Source organism: Monodelphis domestica, chromosome 8 (genome assembly GCF_027887165.1).
Source record: "Monodelphis domestica isolate mMonDom1 chromosome 8, mMonDom1.pri, whole genome shotgun sequence".
NCBI classification, from domain to species: domain Eukaryota; kingdom Metazoa; phylum Chordata; class Mammalia; order Didelphimorphia; family Didelphidae; genus Monodelphis; species Monodelphis domestica.
The window spans coordinates 59,700,023-59,724,234 of NC_077234.1; the positions used below are offsets into that span (position 1 = coordinate 59,700,023).

At 37.0% G+C, this 24,212-nt stretch overlaps 1 protein-coding gene across 1 annotated transcript; it reads right to left on the bottom strand.

Annotated features, from left to right (window-relative positions):
• Nucleotides 1–557: 557 nt before the first annotated feature.
• Nucleotides 558–24,206, bottom strand: LOC100021085 (thiamine transporter 2-like). The gene is made up of 5 exons (XM_007502144.3): nucleotides 23,770–24,206; nucleotides 19,028–19,847; nucleotides 16,493–16,685; nucleotides 13,062–13,203; nucleotides 558–1,614 (listed from the first exon to the last, which is right to left on the bottom strand). The coding sequence occupies exons 1-5, from the start codon at nucleotides 23,914–23,916 to the stop codon at nucleotides 1,447–1,449; spliced, it is 1,470 nt and encodes a 489-aa protein (XP_007502206.1). The 5' UTR covers nucleotides 23,917–24,206; the 3' UTR covers nucleotides 558–1,446.
• Between the last annotated feature and the right edge of the window lie 6 nt (nucleotides 24,207–24,212).

Below are 24,212 nucleotides of genomic sequence, written 5' to 3' on the forward strand. Positions count from 1 at the left end.
CGATTTCATAGTCATATCCTCCATTTTTGTTTCTGGCAGTCCCTAATCACACCCCTTACCCTGAAACCCTCCTCTAACCATGCCCCTTACCCCCTCACAGTTGTAGTGCTGCCTCTTGGCCACTAGAGGCCAATACTGAGCACTTTACTTGAGTTACTTTGATGTGTTTTTTTTTATTTTACCTTCACCCCTTATAATAATAATTAGAAAATAAAAAATATTTTTTGATCAAAATGTTAAGCAGCATAAATGCTACCATGCATGAAAGTCTTCTGCTTTTTGCCCAATTAAGAGGCATGTAAGATTCTGAATTCCCTCCTCCTTCAATATTAAGACAGAGTAGAATGGTGTTGTACTTGCAAACTGCTTAATTAAATTCTGGCTAATTGGGTTCATTGTTGGAGTGAGCATAAAGAATAGCTAGACCTTACAGTCACTGTTGGGGTTCTCTCACAGTTGCATACTCTTTAGAGTATTTGTTTTAGCTATTTCCAATTTAATTTGTCATACTGCCTTTTCAGGAGCAAGCCCTAGTGATCAATAAAAAGTTACCTGTGGAAGGTTAGAAAAAAAATTTTATTTGCTACCAACATTCATTTGAAAGTGAAGGTCAATAAATAACTAAGAGCATTTTTTGAGGGAGAATTCAATAGAGATTTCAGAAATTCTTTCCAGTAGATCTTGGAAGTGGTTTACCATCCTTCTCTAGTGTATCCAGTGCATCCTTTTACTCCATATTATTTTCCTATTTTCCATGTTAGGAAAATGAAGAAGAGTCAAACTGAAACTTATGGGTCACTGTGGAGCTGAGGCCAGAACCAGATCTAGCTAAGGAATTTCTGAAATTTATTCCTATGCTTTAGTATCCGGTCAACAAGGTTTGATAGATGAGGAACAAGTTGCTGGGGACTCATTGAGTGATGACAGTTTCTCAGCAACATTTTAGCATTTCAGAGTTCAGTGGGGTGTCCTTCAGACACAGGCACAAAAAGCTGCATTTCTCCAGAAGAATAATAAGTAGTACAGAAGGTGTGCTTAATTGCAAAGGAAGATTGATGCAATAGCTAACATTTTCTTGAGAGCTATTTGTTTTGGCAAGAAGATCCTTAGGTTGTCAGAAAGCTTCAGTTGTCCTGATGATAAACTATGGCTCGTAAATAGTGCAATTAGGATTTGGAGACCCACTTCTTCACTGGATCACCGTGGATAGGCTCTATTAATCAGGGTGACCAAATCTTTTGGTGACACCCAATTTGACCTGAGGTTAGCTAATACTGATGTAGCAAAACTGAGATTGATGGCAGTTTGGAGCAAGTCAACTAGAATTTAATCAGCTCATATATTTTGATTCAGGGCAAAACATAGAAATCTAGTTTTTCAAACTATCACATTTGCAGTCAAAGTAATTTTCTGTTTTTCTGTAAAACAATGAGACCAGTGTGGACACTAAAGCTTTGTTGATTCGATACATTTCTCTGGTTTTCCTTCACTTGGGTTCAGATTGGTGATCGTCGCTCTTTTCTCCTTTTTGCATTTGATGGAATAGATTATATAAATACTTCTCACTATGAAAATTCCAGCAATGACAAAAAAATAGCTTCCATAAACTAGGAACTGGGGGGAAAAATAACACATACTTGTTGTCAGTGTTTTACTCTGCTAAAGCATAATGATCCTGTTGGCTTGCTTAAAGTATAGGGGTTAATGAGACCAAGATCAGATGGAGGATCTCTTCAAGGGGCACAACATACTTGATCAATAAGCATTTCTTAAATATTCCATATACTGTGTTAAGTATCAGGAAAAATAGAAAGGCAAAATTAGGTTCCTGCACTCAAGGAACTCATTCTAGTGGGGAGATAGCATGTAAATAATAATGTACAAAGATACAGACAGTGGAAATGGAAAGTAACCTCAGAGGAAAGGAATTAGAAATGGGAAAGACTGTAGGAAAACACTTAGAGAAGTTGAAATTTGACTTGGAAGAGACTGGAAGGAGCCAGGATAGTGAATTGATGAAGGAGGGCACCCAGATATAAGTGACAATCATTGAAAAAGGCCCAGATTTGGGAGATGGAGGAATAACAAGTAGGCAAGTATAGATTATATAGATGGTTAGTAAAATGTTAAGAGAAATAGAAAGGTAGTAAGGACACAGTTTGTAAAGTGAACATAGTATTTAGTTTTCCCCTCAATTATATGTGAAAACAAATTTTAACATTTACTTAAAATTTCAAGTTCCAAATTCTTTCCTGGCCTTCCTTCCCTCCCTGCCCCATTGAGAAGACAAGCAATTTGATAAAGGTTATATATATGCAGTCATGCAAATCATATTTCCATACTAGTCATGTGGTTATACAGAAGACAGACCAAAAAGTCTCCCCCCAAAAAAGTAAAAAATATTATACTTTGATTAACATTTAGGCTCCATCAGTGCATTCTCTGGAGGTGGATTGCATTTTCTATGAAGTCCCTTCAGAATTGCTTTGGATCGTTGTATTGCTAAGAATAGCTATGTCAATTGCCATTCATCATTATACAGTATTGCTGTACAATGTTGTCCTGGTTCTTCTCACTTTACTTTGCATCAGTGTTCCCTGGATTTTTCTGAAAGCCTGTTCATCATTTCTTACACACAACAGTATACCATCACATACCACAATTTATTCAAACCATTCCCTGCCTATTCTAACCTTTTTCACTCCCTTATTGCTATAGTTAGCATTTAGTAGTGATAATGGACATCCTTGCTTCACTCCTGATTTTATTGGGAAGACTTTTAGCTTATATCCATTAAAGATAATGTTTGTTGATGGTTTTAGCTAGATACTACTTTGCCTTCAGCTCCTTTAACATGGAAACATCTATATTTTTGTGTCATAGTCATAAAATATTTTTTTACACAAATAATCACAATGATCTTAGGCAAAGCCCAAGCAAAAATAGATTGAATTAAAGGAGTTAAACAGGGAAACTACATTATGGCAAGTTACCATAGACAATGAAGTATTAATACTAAAGATAAAAGCACCAAAAGGCATAGCATCCACATTCCACGCTCGCTTCCTTTGCAATGATGTAGCAAGTATAGTGGTAAACTAAGCATGAGGATTTTAAATGGGCATGTGAATTTTGTATCTTTATTCCTTAATTTCTAATAATCCTCAAACCTCATGAAACATTTTTATTATTTGAAATATAATTTTTACAAAATTGAAGGATATAGAACCAGGAGAGCATTTTTATATAGTAATGACAATATTACACAATGCTGAAGGACTTATGAAAAATACTACCCAACTCCAGAGAAATTATGGAGTATGAATGCAGATTGAAGCACACTTTTAAAACCTTTTGGCTTGTATTTCTCCTTTAGTAACACGTTAATGTTGTAAACCTCAAATTTCCTTAGACTTATAAATGTTGGAAATTTCACCATTGGGATATTTCATACTTGGAAAATTTCTTACTGATAGTCTATTGGAATGGGAACCCCATTGGCATGGGAGGTTCTTTCTCTTCCCTTCTTAAGATTACTTTAGGACAGAAACCTTTTGCTGAACAATGGAAGGACTTTGACCTATGCTTAAGCATAGAACAGGAATTTCTTTGAGTCTTGATTGATTTTAGAATTGATACAATGGAGATACTTGGAATAAATCTCCACCCTATTCAGTCCTAATAGGATTGAGTAAGGGCTGCAGCCTAGATCAAAATTTAATTATTCCAATCTCTACCATACTCAAGTTAACAGGATTTAGAAAGGGCTGTAACAAAGGAGTAAAGATTTAATCATTTGAAAAATATGACCTTCAACAGACATGTGCAAAAGCCAGAAACCTCTGGGCGGTCCTGGGTTAAGCGAGAGCCTCCATTGACAGGGAAATTGATGAAGAGTGATTGGTAGATGTGAGGACTGAGGGGAGGCAACTTGGATGGTTTCCTTAAAGATAGGAGGGTCTGGAGACTCGAGGGGGGGTGGTTGAGTTTTTGGTCGGTGTGGTGGCTGGGCTCTGAGGAAGCTTGCTCTGAAGGAAGCTGAAGGTGGGGGCCTCTGAGACTGTTTCTCCATTTTGGACACGTGAGTAATAGGGACTGATCTCTTTTCTTTGCCCCAGCTATCTAAGGGCTTGGGCCTTTTGGCCCAGCCTAAACAGAAGGGGTATTTAAGCCCTATTCCCTTCTCTCCCCTTTCTCTCTCTCTATATATCTCTAATTCCTTTCTTGCTCCTATTGTAATTAAACTCCAAAAAAGGCTGACGGCTGACTTGAGTTTTTCATTTAGGAATTACATAGCTGATTCCTGGGCGACCTTAAATTAATATATATCAGTCTTTTAAAGTGATTCCCTTGTAACATTGTGGCTGACCACACGGGAGTCTAAAGAATCCTCTCAATAAAACTTTTGAAATTCCTTGCCTTTTTACTATACCGTCTCACCACTTAGTCCTTTTTCTTTTTAACAAAAAACTTGGCTTAAAGACACAGCTGCTAGAACACGTGAGTATAAAAAACTTTTTCTCTTTTCTCCTTAAGTTAAATTGGAATCAGCAGTTTTTTTCTTTTTCTTCCCTTTAATCTTAAGGGACAGCTGGGTAGCTCAGCGGATTGAGAGCCAGACCTAGAGACAGAAGGTCCTGGGTTCAAATCGGACCTCAGATACTTCCCAGCTGTGTGGATTAGAAAAAAAAAAACCCTGTGGAAAGTTTGTTGCTTTGCCCTGCTCCCCACGTGTTTTGTGAAATTACAAAATATACATATAAAAATGAGTACTACATTCTTTGACAATTATATGGCAGCTGAAGAAGTAGGGGCATTGAGGAATGAAGGATACCTCCAAATTTTTATATTAATAGGTACTGTCATTTTTGTACTCCTCAATACTATATTTAGAGATGAAAAAATAAAAAATATTTAGGATAAAATAAAACAAAATGAGGATAAAATAAAACAAAATGAGGATAAAATAAAACAAAATGAGGATAAAGTAAAACAAAATGAGGATAAAATAGAAAATATTGAGGATAAAATAGAAAAAATTGAGGATAAAATAGAAAAAATTGAGGATACAATAGAAAAAATTGAGGATAAAATAGGAAATATTGAGAATAAAATAGAAAAACTTGAGGATAAAATAGGAAATATTGAGAATAAAATAGGAAATATTGAGGATAAAATGGGAGATATGGAAGATAAAATTGGAAAAATTGAAGATAAAATGCAAGCCCAATTAGAAGATCTAAAATGTTTCTTACAGGATCAATGGGCAAACACCCACTCTACCAGAAACAGACCTGTTTCTGAACCTTTGAATGAGGAAATTTCCTTCCCTGAAATAGAGATGGAAAACACCTTCCCTATAGCCCAGTTAACAGACTGCTTCTCTCGTGTAGTGCAAATCTTGTCTGAATTTAATCCCCAAAACCCTTCCCCTGCAATCCCAGCTTCTCATGTTCCTTCTCCTACAGAAAACCAAATTCCAATGCAAGGGAGATCTTGTCCTCCTAGAGAAACCTGTCCTTGTCAAACTGACCCACAGGTGCAAAATTCAACTAGAGGCCTGTTTCCTCTAAGAGAAGTACCTGAAATAGGACGAAATGGGGATGTGGTGACTTTAAGACATAGGATACCGTTTACTCCCCAAGAAATAAATGAATTTACACGAAATATCCCCACATATGAACAAGATCCTTTTCTAGTAACAAAAAAGATGGGAGACATATTTTTTCAGTATAATCCGTCTTACAAGGACGTTGAGAGCTTACTACAGGCTTTTTTAAGTGAACGTGAAAAAAATAAAATAATTGCTCATGTCAACAAAACCCAGGGGCGTAATGCAGCACATTGGCCATCTCAGGATCCCGAATGGGACTATAATAATCCTGAGGACTATCTACAACTATACCGTTGTAGAGAGGCCATCCTCACGGCCATGAAGGAATGTGCGGACAGTACAGATAAGTGGATGGAACTGGAAAAAATTAAGCAAAAGGAAAACGAAACACCCTCCAGATTTATGGACAGAATTATCGAGTTTGGGGACATATACTTAGATTGGGACTTAAATAAAGAGAATAGTTTAAGACAAGTTAGAAGAATCTTTGTAAACAATTCTTGCAAAGTAATTAAAAATTATTTTAAAACACAATGCCCAAGATGGTCAGATATGGACCTTGAAGAATTGCGAAAAACAGCTATATATGTTTTTAAGGGAAACGAAGAAAAGGAGAAAGAGAATAATGATGACATGGAGGAAATGAAGAAAAAAATGAGATGTGTAATAGATAGGATAACTAAATTAGAAAGTGGGCATGATAATGAACCAACAACAATTGCCCCTCTCCAGAAATCCAATTATCAATCCATTACTTGCCACTTCTGTGAGAAGAAGGGCCACAAAATGATGGAATGTAGAACCTTTCTTAAGATGTTTGGAAGGAATACACAGTTTAATAATGGTTTTAGAAATAATAACTATAGAAATTATGATAATGGTTATAGAAACCAGAATTCTAGAAATTATAATAATGACTATGGAAATAACTATAATGAATATAGAAATAAGAACTTTAGAAACCAGAATTATAGAAATAGGAATTGGGAATTTAATGACAATGCTCAAATTGAAGAAAATTTTAATGATAATACTCAACAATATATGAGAAATGGCGCTCGTCCAAAAATTACTCGAGGTACTAATGACCCTCAGAGAGGTGCCCTTCAGGGGGGTGCCCAAGGAATATCCCAAACAAAATGATGGTGCCCGGGGCGGGCTGGGGCACAGGAATCAGAGGATACAACCTTTGATTTCCCAGACCCTGATGTCCTACTACCCATTGTCCCTATCCACTGCCCTCCCCATACTAATGAACCCCATGTTACCTTAAAAGTGGGTAACACCTATTATGATTGTCTATTAGACACCGGAGCTTCCTGGTCTGTATTAAAGAGAACACCTGATTTACAATGTTATTCTATTGGCTCAGAGAATGTAATGGGAGTATCAGGAATAACCCAAAGAGTTAAAAGACTTCCTCCTAGAATGGTGTCTGTAGGACCCCTAGAGGTACAATACTCCTTCCTTTTGATGCCTGACTCCCCTTTAAATTTGCTGGGGAGGGACCTTCTATGCAAACTCAGAGCCACAATAACCTGCTCCCCAGATGGCTCATTATCATTAGAAGTACCAGAGGAATCTTTAAAATTACTCCCTGTACTTCTCTCGGAAAACCAGGAGGCAAAAGAACCTTCCATTTTTGAAATACCTAAAGATATACCAGAGTCTCTTTGGGCCACATCTTCTTCTGATGTAGGCTTACTTAAATCTGCTGTTCCTGTGCAGATAAAAACTAAATCTAGCCCACCTCCTTCTATCCCTCAGTATCCCCTCTCAAAGGAGGCAATTGAGGGTATTACAGCAGTTATTAACTCATTAATAGAACAGGGAATAATAATCCCTTGCAAATCTGAATACAACACGCCCATCCTGCCAATTAAAAAACCAAAAAAAGGGCCCGATGGCAAGCACATCTATAGATTCGTACAGGATCTAAGGGCAGTGAATAATCACGTTATAAAGAGATACTCCGTAGTTTCTAACATACATACTATTATTTCATCTATTCCTAGCACAGCTACATACTTTACAGTAGTAGACTTGTGTTCAGCTTTCTTTTCCATACCAATACATGAAAACTCCAGGCATATTTTTGCTTTCACCTGGAAGGGCTCACAATATACCTGGTGTCAGCTGCCACAGGGTTATGTCGAAAGTCCGAGCTTATTTGAGCAAATTTTGAGCCAAGACACAGACAATATAACATTTAAAAATAGCAAATTAATCAAATATGTAGATGATCTACTCTTGGCTTCAACAGATGCAAAAACATGTCAAGAAGATAGCAAACACCTTCTTTTGGAATTGCACAAAAGAGGACATAAAATCTCTAAGGATAAAGTTCAGTGGTGTCTCCAAAAAGTAGAATATTTGGGATTCATCTTGACTGCAGGTGCTCGTTATATTTCTCCAAAACGAATTGAGAACATTCAAAAATTGAGTGCTCCTACCACTAAGAAACAGCTGAGAGCAATTTTAGGAGCAACAGGGTTTTGTAGACAATGGATTCCTTGCTATGGGGAAATCACTAAACCCCTTATAGCATTAACAAAGGATTCGGTTCCTGAACCCCTCAAATTAGAGCCTGAACACTTGTCAGCTCTTTCAGATTTGAAAAAGGCTATCATGTCTGCCCCTGCTCTAGGCATCCCAGATTACAACAAGCCATTTACCTTATATGTGCATGAGCGAAGAGGAGTAGCCTCTGGTGTGTTAACTCAGACTTTGGGACCTTCTCAGCGCCCAATTGCTTATTATTCTGCCCAACTAGACCCAGTAGCAGCAGGAGCACCACCATGCCTTAGAGGAGTAGCTGCTACAGCCTTACTAGTAACAAAAACCGTTGATTTAGTATTGGGATGTCCATTAACAATAATGTGCCCACATGAGATTGAAGCATTATTGGTAAAACATAGAACACAGGCATTCTCGGATCAGAGAATTACAAGGTATGAAATAACCTTATTAAATAGTGAAAATATTACCTTGAAACGCTGTTCAACTCTTAACCCTGCCACCTTGCTTCCAGATTTACCCACTTCAGGAGAACCACTACATAACTGTGAAACATTAGTGTCCATGGCAGAAAAGCCTCGAGATAATCTCTTGGACACTCCCTTAGACAATGCAGATCTGATCTTATTTACCGATGGTTCCTCTTTTATGAGGGATGGCATACGTTACACTGGAGCTGCCGTAGTCTCAGAATTTGCCACTGAATGGTCAGCTTCACTACCTTCTAACATTAGCGCTCAAGGAGCAGAACTCATAGCTCTAAAACAAGCTTGTATAATTGCCAAGGATAAAAAGGCAACAATTTATACAGATTCTAGATATGCTTTCGGCATTTGTCACTCAGTCGGGATGCTATGGCTCCAAAGAGGATTTTTAACCTCAGCTGGAAAATCCATAGCTAATGCAGAAATTATTAATGAAGTTCTTTCTGCTCTCAAACTGCCTAAAGCCCTAGCTGTAGTTCATTGTTCTGCCCATACAGGTGGCTCTGACCCTGTCTCTAGAGGAAATGACCGAGCAGATGCCGCTGCAAAACTAGCAGCCATAGAAGGACCTGGATTAATTTTAACATTCACAACCACTGATAATTTAAATTTATCACTCTCCTATAATGAAAAGGAAGTGGAAAAATGGAAACAAAAATTTAAAGCAAAACAAATTAATGGAGTATGGGTGTCACCTGAAGGAAAACCCCTGCTCCCTAGAAGTTTCTATAACCAAATTTGCCAATCTATTCATAAAAATGGTCATTTTGGCACCCAGGGCATCGTGGACTCTGTCAAGAGAGTATGGATAGCCCCTGGTATAACTACTGTAGCCTCTAAAGTATGTTCAGCCTGCCCTATTTGCCAGGCATACAACCAACATGCATATCGTGGAAAAGCCTTTGGGGGACGTCCTCTGGCTTACACACCTTTTGAACATCTACAGATAGATTTCATAACAATGCCAAAGGCTGGACGTTATAAATTTTGTCTAGTAATTGTAGATCAACTAACCAGATGGCCGGAAGCATTTCCTACAACCCGAGCCACAGCAGATTTTGTTGCAAAGATACTTTTAAAAGAAATTATTCCTCATTTTGGCCTACCAGCACGTATTGACTCTGATAGAGGGAGTCATTTTACCGATTCTGTCTTAAATCAAATATATTCTTGCTTGGGGATAACTCCAAAATTCCATGTTCCATATCACCCCCAGAGCTCAGGCCAAGTGGAGAGGATGAATAAAGAACTTAAGACTATGATTGGCAAATTATGCACTGAGACCCATTTAAAATGGCCTGAAATTCTCCCTCTGGCCCTATTTTATCTTAGAAGCAGGCCTAGAGGAGACTTACATATTTCACCATTTGAGATGCTTTTTGGACATCCGCCTATACAGGCTAAGCCTTTCTCCCCGGCTTATACATCACTATTAGGGGGAGATATTACTATTGCTTCCTATATACAGGAGTTACAGCACAAACTACGTGAACTTCATGAATCCGGAGCTGCAGTACAAGCTGGACCATTAGACTTTTCTCTGCATGACCTGAACCCAGGAGATAAAGTTTATATCAAGAATTTCAAGTGAACTGGAGCAACTGAACCTTCATGGGAAGGACCATTCCAAATATTATTAACTACTCCAACATCTATAAAGATTGGAGAAAGAGACTCTTGGATTCACTGCTCACATGTGAAGAAAGCATCTTCTGCTGAGACTGATTGACTCTATCCTATCATATGAATTGTGACTCTATCTTATCATATGAATTGGAGATAATAATCCATAGACAAATGGATGCTGTTTTTTTTTCAAGAATATATTGAATTATTGATTTTTTTCTTGTTTTTTCTTATTTCTTTTCTTTTATTTTTTGATCAGAATATTTGATTTTTTTTCTCATTTTTGTACTGAAGGTACACATAATTAATATTAATATTTTTTTCCCTGCAGTAATACAAGTTAATATATATACTCTTGCTATAATATCAATACATGCCTAAAAGCTTTAAACTATGGGAACCTGCCATTTATTGATAAAATATTATAGGACTGTGATTAATGTTTGTGTCTGATTCCAGGAAAAGGGATAAAAACAAGGAGCACAGACTAAACCTGAATAGTGCCAATAGAGCACACAAGAAATATTAAAGTGAGACTCGAGGTTGCGACACTTAACTTATGTTTAAGTCGTAGGACTTCCTTGTATCTACACTCTTTTCGAAGTACTCAAACAAGTACAAAGCTTGACTATCATGCTGGCTCCCTATATCTCTGAAGGAAAAAAAAATCAGACAAGGGAATGACATTTCCCCATCAAAATAGAATTCTAATTCTTTTCTTCTTATATTATGGCAACTTCCTGTAGTCTTGGCTACAAATGGCTAAGTGAAATATTACTGCATTCTGTCCTACATACTTGTGGGATAGAAATTACTTTAACCTGGACCTATACAAGGTCTATTTTGAATTTTTCTTATGTTTTTGATTATTTTTCTATTCTTTTGATAATTTGACACATATACCCCCATAACTGAACATTGCATTCTGAGCTAAACTTGATATTTTTTTTAAATACTTACTTCAGGGGGAATTGTATTTTAATTTAAAATCTAAGAATTTTTGAATTTTTTTTTGTTTGAGATTGTATTTTTATAAAAATCCAAGACTTTTGTTTAAGATTTTACTGTTATAAAAATTTCAAAGATTTTGATTTTGTTCGAGAAAAGATCTTCAAGAAAGAAGCTTGAAACTTTTATATCCAGAGAATGAACTGTTGCAGAAAGATGCCAAAAACCTACACTTCATCAAGAAGATCAAGAATGAACTTTGGATGTGATTGATTGGACTGAACTTTTGATTGAACATTTATTGTAACATTTATGCCAAAAGGGACTGCCCCTAATTTGGCTTTCTGTCAATGCAACTAGCAAACATTGGTTTTGCTTTCTTTTCTTTCCTATTTCCTCTCTCACTATTCTAATTTCTCCTAGAAAATAGAAAATATTGTGTATATCTTTAGTTAGAAGTGAATTTAGAACTACAAAATGATTATGTTAAATGATCAATGGGGAGACTAGTCTCCCAATGATCATCAGGGGGGATTGTAAACCTCAAATTTCCTTAGACTTATAAATGTTGGAAATTTCACCATTGGGATATTTCATACTTGGAAATTTTCTTACTGATAGTCTATTGGAATGGGAACCCCATTGGCATGGGAGGTTCTTTCTCTTCCCTTCTTAAGATTACTTTAGGACAGAAACCCTTTGCTGAACAATGGAAAGGACTTTGACCTATGCTTAAGCATAGAACAGGAATTTCTTTGAGTCTTGATTGATTTTAGAATTGATACAATGGAGATACTTGGAATAAATCTCCACCCTATTCAGTCCTAATAGGATTGAGTAAGGGCTGCAGCCTAGATCAAAATTTAATTATTCCAATCTCTACCATACTCAAGTTAACAGGATTTAGAAAGGGCTGTAACAAAGGAGTAAAGATTTAATCATTTGAAAAATATGACCTTCAACAGACATGTGCAAAAGCCAGAAACCTCTGGGCGGTCCTGGGTTAAGCGAGAGCCTCCATTGACAGGGAAATTGATGAAGAGTGATTGGTAGATGTGAGGACTGAGGGGAGGCAACTTGGATGGTTTCCTTAAAGATAGGAGGGTCTGGAGACTCGAGGGGGGTGGTTGAGTTTTTGGTCGGTGTGGTGGCTGGGCTCTGAGGAAGCTTGCTCTGAAGGAAGCTGAAGGTGGGGGCCTCTGAGACTGTTTCTCCATTTTGGACACGTGAGTAATAGGGACTGATCTCTTTTCTTTGCCCCAGCTATCTAAGGGCTTGGGCCTTTTGGCCCAGCCTAAACAGAAGGGGTATTTAAGCCCTATTCCCTTCTCTCCCCTTTCTCTCTCTATATATATCTCTAATTCCTTTCTTACTCCTATTGTAATTATACTCCAAAAAAGGCTGACGGCTGACTTGAGTTTTTCATTTAGGAATTACATAGCTGATTCCTGGGCGACCTTAAATTAATATATATCAGTCTTTTAAAGTGATTCCCTTGTAACAATGTTGAAATAATGTTTTGCATGACTGCAGATATTTAACCTATATTAAATTGTTTGCCTTCTCTAGAAGAGAAGGAGGTAGGGAGAGAGAAAATGTAAAAAATGTTTATTGTTGAGAAAAAAACAATGGTAGATCTGTTTTAGATCAGTTCCTCCATTTTTTGAAAATAGGAGAAAAAGCTCTAGTTAACTGCCACCTTACTATTGGTATCTGCAGAAGACACATTAATTCACTCCCCTAGTGTTACATAGCTAGTAAATTTCTGGGGCAGGATTCCATCTCAAATCTATCCACTCTATCCACTCCCTCATCAAGCTGCCTAGTTACAGCTCTACCACCCCAGTTCTCAGAAGCTCAAGGAAACTTACCTGAGTTTCAACAGGCAGACTCAGACCTTTAGAATCAACCACGATAAATGTTATTATGGTCTGAATCACCAGAGCCATAAAGGTGTTGACTCCAAACACTAAGGCATAACGCTCCATGCTGAGGTTTACTGCAATCTGAAAACTAACACGACATAAATGGTCAATAATATCACCAATATCAAAAACACTAATATCACAAAAAAAAAAGGTAACAGCAAAAGACAAGATTCCTTTGTTGGTCGTAGGATCAGGACTTTCAGGGTAGATAAATCTTGTCCCAGTGGGGATGTCTAGCCTACTTTTAGTCATCGTCTAGAAACAATGAACAGTGAGGTGGAGGGAAAATTAAGGGGATAGAAGAAGAGGGGAAAATTGGAACTTACTGAAGCCCTATTCGTTATCTTTGGCACAAACTTAAAATCCTAGCTCTTGGGCAGGCTGATGCTGATAAATCTAAGCTTGGGAGGTCTGAGCAAACTGCATCAATAGAGTGACCCTAGGAATGGGGGTCTACCAATTTGCATTAGAAGGGACAAAACATAGCTCAGAAACTAGACAAATGAAAGCTTTCTTGCTGATCAGGAATGAGTTTGGGCTGTGAGTAGCCTGTCTTTCCAGCCTGGGCAAGACCCTAATCTCAAAAAAATTAAAAATTCTATTCAAAACTGAGAAGTAGTAGCATAGAATTATTTGATACAGCGCTAAGATTGGAATCAGGTAGTCCAGGGTTTCAATCCCACCTGGGACACAAGTTGTTTAATTTCTCTGTGCCTTATTGTTTAGCTGCTTTTGGTCATTCCCAATTCTTTATAACCCCATTTGAGTTTTTCTTTGCAAAGATATTAGAGTGGTTTGTCATTTCCTTCTCTAAATCATTTTACAGATGAAGAAACTGAGGCAAACATGATGAGTAACTCATCCAGAGTCACACAACTAGCAAATATTGGAGTTAGATTTGAACTCAGTCTTAGAAGCCTAGCACTCTATCAACTGTGCCACCTACCTGCCTTCTATGCCTTATGATTTCTTTACTAAGTCAGACTATACACCTTTCAAAGGAGGGATCCTCATGAATCACAGATTATTCATATATTCAAAATTCCTTTTGAAAATTGTTCCTAACTGTTTGTTACTTATCTGTTGGGAAATAATCTAGATGTTGTGTAGCTGTGTTAATTTCCCCTGTATTTTGAATATCAACCTTTTATCAGTAATATTTAATACAAACATTTTTTCCTATTCTAATCTTTTTCTATTTATTTTTAATTCTCAGTCTTTGTAGATGATAAACTCCTAGGGAGGAAGAATGTTATTGTATTTCTTTTTGCTTTTTTCTCAGTGCTATTCATATAGTAGGGTATTAATTTGTCAAATTAATTAATTGAGGATCCCAATTTAACAACCAACAACTCAAACCATATATGAAGCATACAATTAAACCAGAATAGGTCACCGTCCCAATGAAAAATGATACCTATCTCTTTCTCTTTCTCTATCTCTTCTAGTATTCTATCTATAGCTCTGCTATTTCTTATTTTCTTTTTTAAACACTTAAATAACATTTTATTTAATGTTATTAAATAAAAATTTTCTTCAAGAGATATTAGAATGCCTTTTCTCTTGGTATGCAGATTGTCCACAAATGTTTAGACATCTAACCCTTATCAGGTCTAGACAAGTTTTATAAAGGCAATGACTTATGAATTCTTAGAAGATCAGCCTACTGTCACTGTGGGTCCTGAAATGACCAACTTGATGTTTTGGGGTTTTTTTGAGTACATGAAATTCCTTGCCATCAGACCAAAGGAAAGGTTTAACTTCTCTTGAAGGATAAGTAATTTGGTGAGAAGTTTGGAAAACAAAGAAGTTGGAAAACAACACAACAGCCCAAAGGGACAGGATACCTTAACCTTGATGAGGATTGTTACACTCATATATAAACTCTGTGCTGCAGTTAACTCTAAATATGGAAAAAAACACTTGGATACTTTTCAATGTTCCAAGTTTTATGGACAAGAAAACTGAATTTATAAGCAAAAGCACTGTGTGAACTTTTGCATAAGATTTACTATTGGAATGTCACTGATAAAAGTCTGATATCCAAGATGGGTAGGGAAATCACTTTAATTTATAAGAACAAGAGCCATTTCCCAACTAATAATTAGTGAATCTATCAAAGACTCCTAATCACTAACACTAAGAGAAATATGAATTAAGGCAACTAAATTTTCTAATTGGCTGGCACATTTATATCTTGTTGGTCAAGCCACAAATAAATTAAACCCTTTTGGGAACAACTAGGAAACTAGATGGCCTCTGAGAATCCTTGTAGCTCTAATTTGCCATCCTTTTTGCCAATTTCCCTCCTATATATGTCATATAATATATGTCATAAAATAATTTTACTCCAAACTCATTTTTACTATAGAATTTGGACTGACAGAGAAGACCACAATACCAAAAGCTTGTTAAGACCTTAGCCCTTGTCACAAAGGAAGCATTTAACAAATTTTTCATAATTCCATTAAAAAACTGAGAAATGTGCCAAGGGCTGGTATAAGTGTATCACCTATCTTTCCTATTTTTCATCTAGGTTCTGTGACTAATGGAAAAGAGTCTCTATCTTCCCTGCAGAAGCCTAAGTAGGTTTCCTCCATCACACAGCTTTAAAACATACCCTGCAGCGCAGGAGACAGGGAATAGGACTGATATTACTTCTGAGTAGATCATGGAAGGGTCATTGGATTATAGATTTAGTGTGCATGCCCTAAACCAACGTTATACAAACCACTGAATGTCAGATGCTATTATCGGATAATTATTTTATCACTGATCAGAGTTACCAAATAGGAAGCTGTGACCAATGAATAGCTGATCCCTTCAGGTGTTTTTTTCCTGGCATCATGGAGCACTATCTTCATATCTTTAACACTATTAATGATTTCCTTATAGCATATTTTGACTTTCCTTATGAATTAGGGAGGACCTTGGCTTCTATGCTTTAAAGAACATCTGTGGGATTTTGATCTTTAAATAATCTCTGTATCTAGGTCTCTACAGGGTATCTTTTATTTCCCTTTCCTGGGAACATTTCTAAAACTGGTTTCACAGATAGATGAGATATCCTAGGATTACCCAACCAGAGATTGGGAGTGAAAGAAACCATACCAGTGTTATGATAATTTGCAAAACAAAACAAAATCAAATCAAAATCCTTGTCAAAGTGACTGTTCAACACAATTCATTGTCCACAGCAAAATTCAGAGAAAGTAGCAAGGTAAATCATTGCATTGCCACTGAAAATAAAACAATAGATGCATTCAAAACAGATCTCAAGTATGTAAAATAGTGCTGCTATCCAAAGAAAGAGAAGGATATATTTCTTAAATTAGACATTAAGAAAATTTTGAGGGAAACATGGTAATACTTACACTGCAATGGTTATGAGAAGCATATAACCTGATTTGAAAATCAAAAAGCCGGCATAACACACCCAGATATTGCTGGTGAAACGCATGAGGAGTACGGAAGCAGCATCGAGGACTGAGAAGATTCCTAAAGCCAATTCTCCCCAAAGATCCCAGTTGATTTTTAGATATCCCACAGCCAAGGATGCCAAAGCACCTTCAAGGAAGAGAATAAAGATTATCTCGTTATTTGTGCCAGTCTAGGGAACATCTATTTTTTTAAAAAATCACAAATTATGTTTAATAATTCATGGATGATCAAATCATTGATCTAGAGCTGGAGGGGTCAGAGTTAGTAGATGATCTCCTTGATAGAAGAAATGGAAGCTTATGGAGGTTAAGTGACAAGAACAAGATCACATAGGTAAAGAGTGTCAAGAGGTAATATTTGAACTCAACCATTTGATTCTGTAATACAATACAAAGCACTTTCAAATAGGCAAGAATACTAACAAATATGAGGAATAGAAAAGACTTTCTGAAAAAGGTGACGCCTGGCCTGTGCTTATTAAAGACTAAAGAAATTCTATGAGATGAAAGTAAAAAGGGGTTACGTTATTCCAGACGTGAAATTCTATACAAATGCATGGTATAAAATTATGGATGTAGGACCAGACTATAGTAAAAAGAAAGATTTGGGTTTGACAAACTAAAAATTCACTAAAAATTCCTCTCTATTATTCTTGTCCATGATGAAATGTTTCCTTTGTAGTTTTGTTTCAGGGTACAGTGAGACTAGAAGATGGTATTATCTCCAAGTCCAGAACCCTCACTATTCATTTAATTAAAGTATGACCCAGAGACTGAAGCCTAGGTATTAAGTAACTGAGCCAGGACTAAAAACCTGATCTACTTAGAGTCCCAGTAAGTGCTTGTTCTGAAAGGGGGGAAATGTAGGATACATTTTAAAATTTAATTTACTAAAAATTTCTCCATCACTTTCTTAAGTCTAGACAACTGACAAAATAATGAGTCAAAAATGTTAATTTAAAAAAAGCAATCAAGAACTAATTTGTAGCATTAACCCTGAAGACTTAGCAATCATATTTTACAAGTTTGTTCTAGCTGGATCTAGCACATTTCTGCTTATTTTACCCAAGGTCCAAAGGTTTTTGCTTTTGACTTTTCCAAGTTCTTTACAATTGCAAGATTTTGTTTATACTTGCTCTCTCCTCAATTTCAGTATCTAATCCTCTGAATATATGGACTAGGACTGAGGGCTATGCAGTCTTTTTTTAGGTGAGATTCTTATTAGTCCTTTGTTTGATCCCTTGTAGGTGTGGTCAAATTTGGATGAGATCATATGTATTCATTCTAATTTTACAGTTTTCTTAGGAAACTAATTAGAATTATTTTCTGCTCTCACATCTGTGTTTAGAAAATGAAAGACCTTTAAAGCCAAGCTTTTATGATTATGTAAAATTTTTGCCCTTTCTAAACACAGGTTAGGTAATAATGTCTGTTAAAAAAAATGGAGATGACTTCTGTCCAGAAACAGGTACAAAAGGGAAGGAAATGAGTTTAAGTGAAGCAATCAGAAAGAATGGTCCAAGACTACTAAGGTTCAAACTACACTCTCCAAGAAAGGGGTCAAAAGAATGAGCTTTACAATGGGTTTCCTGAAAATTTCAATAGAGACATGGGTGTGGAAGCTTCTGTCTTCAAAGTCTCTTTTGATTTTGAATTAAGAAAATAAATGTCTATTGTTTAGTTAACTTCTAATAGATTAGTCAACTAATCAGTCAATCAGTCAACTAGTATTTTCTAAGGACCATACAAAATAAAATTAAATTTTAAAAGCCCTGCTCTCATGGAGTTCACAGTGTAATGTGAAGACAGCATACAAAAAACAGGCACAAACAATAATAATAGTAAATTGGTGGTAGTCTCGTAGGATGAAAGAAAATTGAGATCTCATGCAGAAGGTTGGAATTTTAGTTGAGACTTTAAGTTAGAAGGCAGAGATGAGGAGGGAGAGTGAGAGCAGAAAAAGTGGAGGAACCTATTGTAGAAGTTTTTTTGAGCTAGTTTAGTTACAAAAGACAGAAGAGATATAAGACAATAGTTATCAGGGAAGGGCGGATCATTTTTAGGAAGAGACAGGTATGTCTGTAGGCAGTAGGAAATGAGCCAGAAGAAAGAAAGAGAATGAAAGTAAATGATAAGAGTAGGGATGACAGATGGGGAGGCAAAATAGTAGTGGTAGTAGTAGCTGGGGACACATGGTAAATATGGGACAAAAAAAATGGTACCTTGTATACATTGATCATTTCATTTTTGTTTTTATATAGCTCTTTAAAGCTAACATTTATATAGGGTCTACTTACTTACCAGTCCTTACTATTTATCAGAAATTGTGCTAAGCTCTTTACACATATTATCTCTTTTGAGGTTATTATCCCAATTTTACAGTTAAGGAAACCGAGGCAGACAGCATAGACAGAACCTGGCTCCTTTGTATCCCCAAAGACTGTCATTGTCTTTGTTTAATTGACTCACCTCCAAATGTTGCAACAGCTTCTACTGCTCCATTATACACTTGAGAATTTTGAGATGGTGCCTTGTGATCCCATAGAACCTGGACATAGTTTAGCACTAGGTTAAAGCCAGCTGTGGAAGAAGCCCACCAAATGGACCAGAATAAAAGATGTTTGGTCAAGTAGCACTCCTTCAAGTCTTGGCACCACTGCAAAAACACCCTCAGCATCAGGTTTTTATGCTGGAGGCCAGGAGGACAGCTTTCTTGCTGTATTCCCGATTTCGTTGGTGATTCTGAAATGATGCCACCTTCTAGGCTGACAGAACTTCCATGACTAGGTGACTCTTCATCTGGAGATCCTGGAGAACTTTCTTTTGCAGTGGGTTTTTTATGGAAGAACATGCTTCTCTGGGGCATTGGCAGAAAAAATGAGGAAACTAATGCCAAGGAGAGACAGACCATGGTTATAACGTTGAGGTAAAAGTAAGTTACGTTTGCCAGGGAGACCAAGAGTTGTCCCAGGACAGAAAAAGCTGTGAAAGCCACTAGTGTGATGCTTCTACAGTAACTTGTTACTTTCTGGTAATGTTCCACATCAACCACACTGTAAATGTAGGAATAATAGGCCACCTCTGTGGCAGTGGCCATCCCATAGAAAAATTCCAGAACCTGCATAGCTAATAATCCTCGGGAAAATACGAGCAGCACCCATGTGATCACATAGCTAACTCCCTGTAAGATGATGACAGGTTTATACCGAAGGTAATCAGTCAGCACAAACACAGGGAAGAGCAGCGCCAAGTAAGAGTAAGTCCAAATTGGAAACATATGATTAGAGACCTGTGAGATACAGAAAAAAAAAAGGGATGCATAACATGACAATGAGGCAACTCAAAGCTTCAAGTACACGAAAGACAGTGAATTAATTATAGCTAGAATTTCTATAGTACCCTCTATGTGGTAGGTACTGTGCTGAAGTGCTTTACAAATTTTATCCCATTTGAGATGAATGAAATCAATGAAGACTAGATGGCAGAGCTTGGTCCAGTGTGACATTTCTCCTTTGATTTAGTACATTTTTTATTTCTTCCCATCCATGAAAAGATGGGAAAAAAACAAGATGGAAAATAGCCAGATTTGCAGAGTTGACAGACCCATGTCAATCATTTCCATGGTGTATTCTGCAGTTATCAAAGGAGAATTCTTATTTTTGGAAGATTCTTTCCTGCATTACTTTTATCTTCCTCTGTAATCTACAGAGACCATTATTATCTAGGTCTGGAATGAACTCCTTCCTCACTTCTGCCTCTTTAATTGCCTAGGACTTCTTTCAAGACTCACCTTATATTTAAAAACCAAACTTTTCTTGACTTTTCTGGGTGCTCTCTCCCATATATTATCTCATATATAGTACCTGCTTGGTAGCCACTTCCTTCCCATCCCATGTAATTAGAAATCTGTTACCCTAAAAAACTATGTTTCCTGGGAACCCACTGACTTCCTGTCCTTATGTACTTCCTGTAGACAAGAATTAATATATATTATATATTATTGTTCTGGTCTGGCTCTTTGCTTCCTGTCAGTGAACATGGTGGTGGTAAGCAGGGATTTTGAACAGGCTGATTAGCCATGAGCATGTGGTTTTTGTTCTGATTCATTTCTAAGGATTATTAATAAATCCCTTAATATAATATTTTTATCATTTGAGATTAATTTTACTTTTTACAGACACTCCCTTAGGGTAGAGACGATTATTTTTGTTTTTGTATTTCTCCCAGAGTCTACCATTACGTCTGCTATACGGTGGGAGTTTGATGAGTGCTTCTTGGACTGGCATTAGTTTAGATTAATTTCTAGCATTTAGAATTTGGTTAAGAAGAGAATGCATTGAGTAAGAGCAGCACTCAGAAACCTACCCTGTAGAAATGCAGCCTTGGCAAGATGCTATTGTTTTTGCTTTTTTATATATGTATTTCCCTATAAAAATGAAGCTTTGTCTTTCTGGTCTGGTTCCTACCAGGGTGGAAACTAATTTGCTAGACTTCTCATTGATGTTGGTTTGCCCTTTCATTAGGGACTGCATATCTATCCATCTATCTATCTATATATCTATCTATCCATCCATCCATCCATCCATCCATCCATCCACAAACATCTGTCTCATCTACCATTCTCTCTCCACACATATGCATATACAAATATATTAAACACACACATATGTATATAGAAACACAAATCTATGTATATTCCCTTATATACACATGCAGGCAAATATGTATGCATGAAAAGATACAGATACAGATCTATAGCTCCATCTAAGCCTCTAGAGATCTAGTTTGTTTTCTAAATCTATGTAGAATTGTGCCCATTTTTTCTTTCTTTTTAAAAATTTTTTTCTTCATTGTTCTCTTTTGCCAGCAAACCAGTCTAGCATAGCAGATAATAAACTAGCTATGGATCCAGAAAGACCTGGGTTTAAGCAAACCCTTATTAACTCTGATTATAGGCAAATTAACTAAACTTTCTGTGCTTTAGGCAACTACTTAAATCTCTCAGTTATAGAGAAAGACAAACCATTTTTGGGAGAGGGAGTTTTCTTTTTTAGGAGAAAGTGCAATCAGAGGTCCTTCCCCTAAGGCCCTTCCACCTACATTTCCCAATGTTTCCTTTCCCTCCCTCCCAGAGAAGGAAAGGTGAACAGTTCAGAAGTCATTCAAGGCTTTCCATAGCCATAAGTCTGTCATTTTGGCAATGAAGCTAAAGTAGGGGCTGAAGAAATAGACTTTTTTCATCTCTTTTGGGGGCCAGACTTGGTCCTATTATACCTTTGCTGCATCAGTTTTAAGTATTTTGTTCTTTCCACCAACACTGTATGATTTATTATTTATATATTTAGTGTCCTTGCTGTCTTTAAACTTGTTTGTCTTTTTCTAGTCTCAAGAAACTCTTACAAGCCAATAAAGCAGTGATATCCTCACAGTGTTCTCTAATGTCTAATATATCAGAAATGGCTTGGTGGTATAGTGGATAGAGCACTAGATTAAGAATAGGAAGACCAGAATTCAAATTTAGCTTCAGACACCTACTACTTATGAGCAACTCAGTCTCTTTTTGCCTCAGTTTCCTCATCTATAAAATGAGGATGATAATAATAGCACTCATCTCAGAGTTGGTGTAAGGAACAAATGAGATAATACTTAGCTGTGTCTGACACATAGTAGGTGATATATAATGTTAGTTATTAGTATTATTAGGTTCATCAGGAGGTTAAATTAGCTGATAAAATTTCTCCCATAGATCTAGCCCTCCTGCAAGAATTAGTTCACATCTTAGAACCTCCTCTAGGGTTTAAGCTTGTCAACTTGGAATCTAGAAATCCCCAGTTATTTAGTTTGGAGATAGAAAGTCCAGGTTTTGACCTTTTCACAGGAGTTTTCTCCCTGAGGGAAGGTCCTATTTAACCTTCTCAGGCTAATAATAGACATCAAAGTAGTCTGAGGTGGAAATAGCTAATCAGATGTTAAGTATCATCTTTTGTCCCAGTGATTTCTCCCCCTAGGCTAAAGTCCTTTACTTTGGTGGCCCAGCCCTGATTTGGGGCTTTCCCTGTGGTATCCAAGATTAAGCTTCAGTCACCTTCTAGAACTCTTCATTTTCCTTTGTTACCATTGTAAAGTCAATCAACTTTCCCTCTCACCCTAAGCCCCAGGTTTCACCTAGAAAAGTATTTAAGCTCCCCAACTTTAATGGCTCTTTGGGATTGTCATTCTCCAAAGATTGGCATTCCCAGGGGTCAGTGAACAGGGCAACCAAGTTCAATCCTCAACTCTGCACAGCTCTGTGTTGGGGCCTACTAATGCTGAAGCCCTTTTGCCCTGGATTAAAGAGTGATCTTGACTATTTAATAGTCCTGTGTTTTTTCCCAGTCAATAAACTGAAGCTCTGAACCCTAAAACCAGAGGTGGAATCCTATCTCAGTCAGTGTGACAGTGGACAACGTCTTTGTGTTTCCCCAGGGGGAGGAGGGTGGAACCAGATGACCTTTAAAATAACTTCTAGTTCTAGAGGCACAATCCTAAGAAAATGGGCACAGCAGCATTTTTCTTTTTCAAGTTTGCTGCAAACTAAAACTGATGGAGGAGTTAAGGAAGACAAGTTGGAGAAGTCCAAGGATAGTTTCAACTTTTCTTTGCAGCATCCAAAAAATGTTGTAAATACCTAGAGAATCAAAGGCTTCTCCTTATCTTTGCCTGTTTTACAAAACAATAGAAAGGCTGCCAAGGTGTTTTTACATCATAAAGAATGCTTAACTATATTATCTTCTTTTTTTTTTCTTGGGGAAAATTCCTTGTGTTGGGTTACCAGGTTTAGACAAGTTCTTGCAACCCTGAGGTGGCTTTTGTTTGAGTGGAGTAATGGAATCCAACACTTTTAGGATGAAGCAAAGATTAAATTATCCTGGGGGTTCTCCAACTTGTCTTCCTTTCCAGAACCCCTGATGGCTTAACTCCTGCATAATGAAGGAGGAGCCCTAGAGGTGAGACTTTATTGGGGTGCTTTGGATCCCAGTTCTTTTTGAAAGGAGTAGAGCCATTAATTTCTCCCAGAAAAATGCCAGAGAATCCTTTAAGGCCCTCATTTGTTTATCTTAACTAAAGTTGAATCAAAGTCCCAGATTCTTGGTTGTAGAGAGCAGGTAGAATTCAGTTCATGTGGAACATGAATACCCCCCACCCCCATCATGCACACACATTTAACTTACCTGACTGAGTGTCAGATTTATTTCAGGTCCAATTAAGTAAGGTATGATAAATGGTTCCGAAGGTCTAGCCATGGAGAAAAATCCATAGATACAGAGAATGACAGTGGGGAAAATCCAGGAATGTTGCTTTGTTTTAGAGCAATCCATGGTTACACTAGAAAAATACGGAAGATCACCAACAGAGAATGATGCTCCAAGTTTCTTCCTTAAAGATAAAAAGTAAATTACTTTTCACAAAAATTCAGGATTAAAACTTACCTCACACTTTTCCTTTCTTCTCAATAATGAAATGAGCCCAAAGTCAGAGGGCAGAAATTGAAAGAAGAGGTTACTCTTCCTAACTCCTTGGATACAAATAGTAACTTCACAAGGTTGAAGGTATTGTTACATGTATTTCTCAGCCAAAGTTAAAACAGATTCCTGAGGAGTGACTACTACCAAGT